Source organism: Vidua macroura, chromosome 11 (assembly GCF_024509145.1).
Source record: "Vidua macroura isolate BioBank_ID:100142 chromosome 11, ASM2450914v1, whole genome shotgun sequence".
Classification (NCBI taxonomy): Eukaryota; Metazoa; Chordata; class Aves; order Passeriformes; family Viduidae; genus Vidua; species Vidua macroura.
The window spans coordinates 16,143,014-16,147,440 of NC_071581.1; the positions used below are offsets into that span (position 1 = coordinate 16,143,014).

Below are 4,427 nucleotides of genomic sequence, written 5' to 3' on the forward strand. Positions count from 1 at the left end.
TTCCCACATGCCAGCCAGATTTACCCACCACTGCTGCTGGGCCTGGGGGCCACACCAGCAAGGAGCCCGTGATCTGTGCCACAGCTGGGGTAGCCCATTTGCAATTCCAGTGGCCCTTTAGGCGATGGCTGGGGAGTGAAGGCTGTGCCCAGGAGAGTGGGGAGGACGCCTGGCCAGGCCAGGCCTAGGGGAGCTGGTTTGCACTCTGGGCTTTAGTAGCTGGGAAAAATATCCTAACTTTTCAGCATAACAGTGACAGAGCATCTTCCACTGGTAGATACAAGTTTAGCCAAGTTAAACGCCCACAAATCATCTTGGTTTAATTTCGACAAGTTCCCTGTGAACCTGGATGAGATTTCCAGTTCCCTAGATTTTTACCTCCATCATCTTGGTTAAAAAAAAAAAAAAACAAAAAAAAAACCTCTCTTCCCTGCAAACCATACTTTTCTTCATGACCATGAATACAGCAAGACCAAAATAAAAGGGGTGGAAAACAGAAGATGTCAGTGGAGCTGCCCATCAGAGGACAAGTTATTGGCTGCCAAAAAGACAAAGAAATCTGCACCCTGTGTTTTCCTAAGGTGCCCTTTAAAACAAATAAAACATTTGACCCACCTCTAAAGGGAATATTTGCTATGCCTAGCCCTGAAAAGTAGCAGTCAGGGAGCACCAGGGCAGTAGGAATCGCCCCTCTCCATGGTCCCATGGACTACCTGACATGGCCATGGGCAATACACTGGAGGAATGGAGTCACAGACCCTCCCGCTGACCCTTCTTGGGGACTGGTGCAGGGAGCATCTGCTCTCCAGTCCCCAGAGCAAACACGGGGCTTGGGAGGGGCTCAAGGGGCATCCCATGGCAGAGAGACAGGAGAAATGTAAAAGTGTCTTTTAATATAAATATAAATCCATCTGAAGTGCTGCAGGAGAGGACCGTGCCCCGCGAGGGATGCCCGGGAGGGAGGTGGGCGTGGCGGGGACCGGCCAGCAGCCGGGGGAACCGACCCGGCATCACCTGGGCACCCCGTGGGCGAGCAGGGCTAGAGCCGGGGCAGCAGCAGCGGCAGGGCCAGCAGGGCCAGCAGGGCCAGCAGACGGGGGTGCAGGGCGGTGGCCGAGCCCCGCAGCGTGGCCTGGTTAGTCTCAGAGGCCGGCGAGCTCTGGGCGCTGGCCAGGCGGCCCCGGGCGCTGCACAGCTCCTGCAGGTTCCCCTGGAACTGGATCTTGCGGGACTCCTGGCGCAGCGACTCCCAGACGGTGGCAGCTTCCACGGGGCATCGCGACAGCGCCTCGCTGGCGCAGGTGTGGAAGTCATCCCAGGACCTGGGGAGGATGGCGGGAGTCGGGGGCGATGCTGGTGGCAGGTGACCCCACCGTCCCAGCGGCTCCCACAGGGACACTCACTTGCAGATGGCGTCCAGCTCCTGCGCCTCGTCGCCGCCCTCCTCCTGCTGCTGCTGCCGGACACTCCGGGCCATGCTCTCCCCCAGGCTGAGGAGGCACTCGGCGAAGCCCTTGTAGATGGTGTCGCACTGTCCCGCCATGCTGACGGGCTCCTGGCTCGCGGCTGCGGGGCACAGAGAGGAGAGACCGAACTGAGCCCCCGCCGAGCCCCGCCAGCCCCCGCCTGCCCGGCTCGGGGCAGCGTGGCGTGAGGCTGTCACCGGCTGGGGGTGACACTGGGCTCTGAAATGTGGCGAGAGGCTTCCACATCCCCCCGGACCGCCGGCATCCCCTCCCTGGGCACTCGTAGTGACCCTTCGCTCCTGGCCCGGGAGCCCGACGCGATGCGAGGACCCGCAGCGATGCTGCCATTCGCCGCAGGGCTCCTGCCGGCCGCGTCACCTCGGGCCTCCCCGGCTCTCCCCAGAGCCATCTGTCCCGGCCTTTATCCCCTGACAGCAAAGATTAATTTGTGACTACAACAGAAAAAAAACAAAGCAAAGGCTCAGAAAGCTGGAGTCCCTGCTCTGACTGCAGTGGGAAAGAGGGGGGAAGGGGAAAACAAAGGGGAAGGGGGAAAGAGAAGGGGAAAGTGGAAAAGAGAAAGGGGAAGGGGAAGGAGGAAGGAGAAGGGAAAGGAAAAAGGAAAGTGGAAAAGGAGAGGAAGAGGAAAGGCGGGAAGAGGAAGGGAGAAGAGAAAGAGGGAAGGGAGAAGAGAAAGAGTGAAGGGGAAAGGTGAACAGGAAAGGGGAAAGGATAAAGAGAAAAGGGAAAGGGAAAACAGGATGGGGAAGCGGGGGAGGGAAAGAGGAAAAAGTACAAAAGGAAAAGGCACAAGTGCAAGTCTGGCTGCTTCATTCTGAGAAGCCCCAATTCCCTGCTCTGCTCCACAAACAATTCACCCCTGGCACTGGCCAAACCCTGGTGCTGGGCATGGGACAATGGGTGACAGGGTGTGTTCATGAGGACTACCAGTGCATCCATGACCAGTGAGAAGCTCAAAAAGAGCTGGTGTGTGACTGGGTCACAGAGGAAACCTGCATGGTCCTCAGCTCTGCCCCAGAGGTCCTGCAGGTCAGATGATGTGGGGTCCCTGTGCCAATTCACAGGCGTTACAAGAGTTTTGGAAGTGACATGGGTGTGCACCAGGGAGGTTTCTGATTGAGGAGAGCCCTGTGGGGGACCCCCTTGGAAAGGTGACCCCAGAAACAGCTGAAAGTTTCCTGGTGACTGCTGAAGCAGCCAGGATGTCTCCAGGAAACCGTGTGCCTTGCTGCTGGCATCCCATGCCTGCACCCCTGGAACAGGGTCCTGAGCAAAGTGGTTGTGGTCGAGACTAACACCAGGGCGAGCCTGACACGATCACAGGGCACTTCAGGAGTTTGCAATGAGAACCCCCTGAGCACAGCACCGAGGAAAGTCTCGGACTGATGCCAGACACGCGGGTCACAAACATCGCAGGTATCAGTAGAGGAAGTGGAATCCATTGCTCCTCTTTTCACCCAGCCAGGCAACAAACCTGCCTCCCACCAGCCCAAGGACCCAGCAACTTGGGCAGATGATGCCTCCCTTCAGCGGGCTGGTCCCTGCTGCAGGCTGAGGTTTCACCTCCTGGGCTCCTCTAGGGTCCGGCACAAGCCCTCCCCTCCGCTCAGCTCCCTCGGCACGAGGCTGGGCAGGGCGAGCAAAGAAGGAGAAAGCAGGAGGGCAAATCATCTCTGCTACTCCGCTGCAAAACCACGGGGAAAAACCTGCCCCCGGCTCCGTCAGGGAGAAAGCCCAAGGAAAAAGCACGGAGGAAGTTTCCCTGGGCGCTGCAGAGCATCCCGAGCTCCCCAGCGAATGCAGCCATCCTGCTCCTGGGGAAGGGTCGGAGTCACCCACCCTCTGAGACTAAAATCCACCAGGGGTTTGGTGGTCCCTGTCCTTCATCGTCCGTGCAGCCGGACGAGGTTAATCCCAGGCTCCCCATCTCTCTTCAGAGCAGATTTGTCACTGGGTACCGCTGCGCTCCGCATCCTCCCTCGGCTCTCGGAGGAGCTGAGTGTGGAGGTGACAGGCTGGTGCCAGTGAGGCGCAGGACCTGCCGGATAACAGCCCCCCAGCGATCAGGATGCCCTCCGGCCCCGGTGAACGAGGGCAGCAGGGAAAACCAGCGGGTGCGTGGGGTGGGCACACAGGGCTGGAGAGCCAGAGCTCGGGAACTGTCCCCGCCTGAGCAGAGACACCCCGGACAGCGCCGTGAAGCCGCGTTCCTCCTTGCCCGGGTCTCAGGACACGGGTCAAGAATGGATGGATCGCTGAGCCGAGCCGGGCACCCCGCTCCCCGCAGCTACAGAGGGTGCGGGACGCGGCCGGGGGTCCCGCTCCCACCCGCCAGCCCCCCAGCCCCGGCGGGGAGAGCCCGGGGTGTCGGCCCCGCAGCCCGAGCCGGAGTCCCGCGGCACTCACCGAGGTGCAGGAGCAGCGGGCACACGACGCCCAGCAGCCGCCAGCAGCCGCCGCCCATGGTGCGGACCCCGCGCCGCCGCCGCCGTGTGCTCCGCGCCCGCCGCCGCCGGCAGCCCCGGCCCCGCCGCCCGCCCCCGGCCCGCCCCGGCCCAGCCCCCGGCACGCCCTGCCCGCCCCGCCGAGGGGCGGAGGAGCCCCCGGGGCTGGTCCCCGGCCCTTGCAGTTCACGGAATCACAGAACGGTTTGGGTTGGACGGGACCGTAAAAACCATCTCGTTCCAACCCGGCAGGGACACCTTCCAGCGCTGTGCAACCTGCTCTTGTGAACACTTCCAGGGATGAGGCATCCACAGCTTCTCTGCCCAACCTGCCACCCACTGTTCTCACAGGGAATAAATTTTTCCTAATATCCAATCTAATCCTGCCCTCTGTCAGTGTGAAGCCATTCATCCTTGCCCTGTCACTCTATACCCATCCAAAGCCCTTCTCCAGTTCTATTGGAGCTCCTTTATGTATTGGGAAGGTGCTGTAAGG

General features: G+C 60.8%; 1 protein-coding gene across 1 annotated transcript; it reads right to left on the reverse strand.

The window, feature by feature from the left end:
- Positions 1–873: 873 nt before the first annotated feature.
- On the reverse strand, positions 874–4,007 carry NRN1L (neuritin 1 like). The gene is made up of 3 exons (XM_053987471.1): positions 3,894–4,007; positions 1,404–1,566; positions 874–1,322 (listed from the first exon to the last, which is right to left on the reverse strand). The coding sequence occupies exons 1-3, from the start codon at positions 3,949–3,951 to the stop codon at positions 1,040–1,042; spliced, it is 504 nt and encodes a 167-aa protein (XP_053843446.1). The 5' UTR covers positions 3,952–4,007; the 3' UTR covers positions 874–1,039.
- Between the last annotated feature and the right edge of the window lie 420 nt (positions 4,008–4,427).

Excerpts from the sequence above, each read along its gene's own strand:
- NRN1L (XM_053987471.1), bottom strand. The coding sequence starts at position 3,951 with ATGGGCGGCGGCTGCTGGCGGCTGCTGGGCGTCGTGTGCCCGCTGCTC. Across the intron at positions 1,567-3,893 it reads CCCGCTGCTCCTGCACCTCG|CCGCGAGCCAGGAGCCCGTC; the intron begins GTGAGTGCCGCG and ends TGTGCCCCGCAG. Across the intron at positions 1,323-1,403 it reads GAGCTGGACGCCATCTGCAA|GTCCTGGGATGACTTCCACA; the intron begins GTGAGTGTCCCT and ends CATCCTCCCCAG.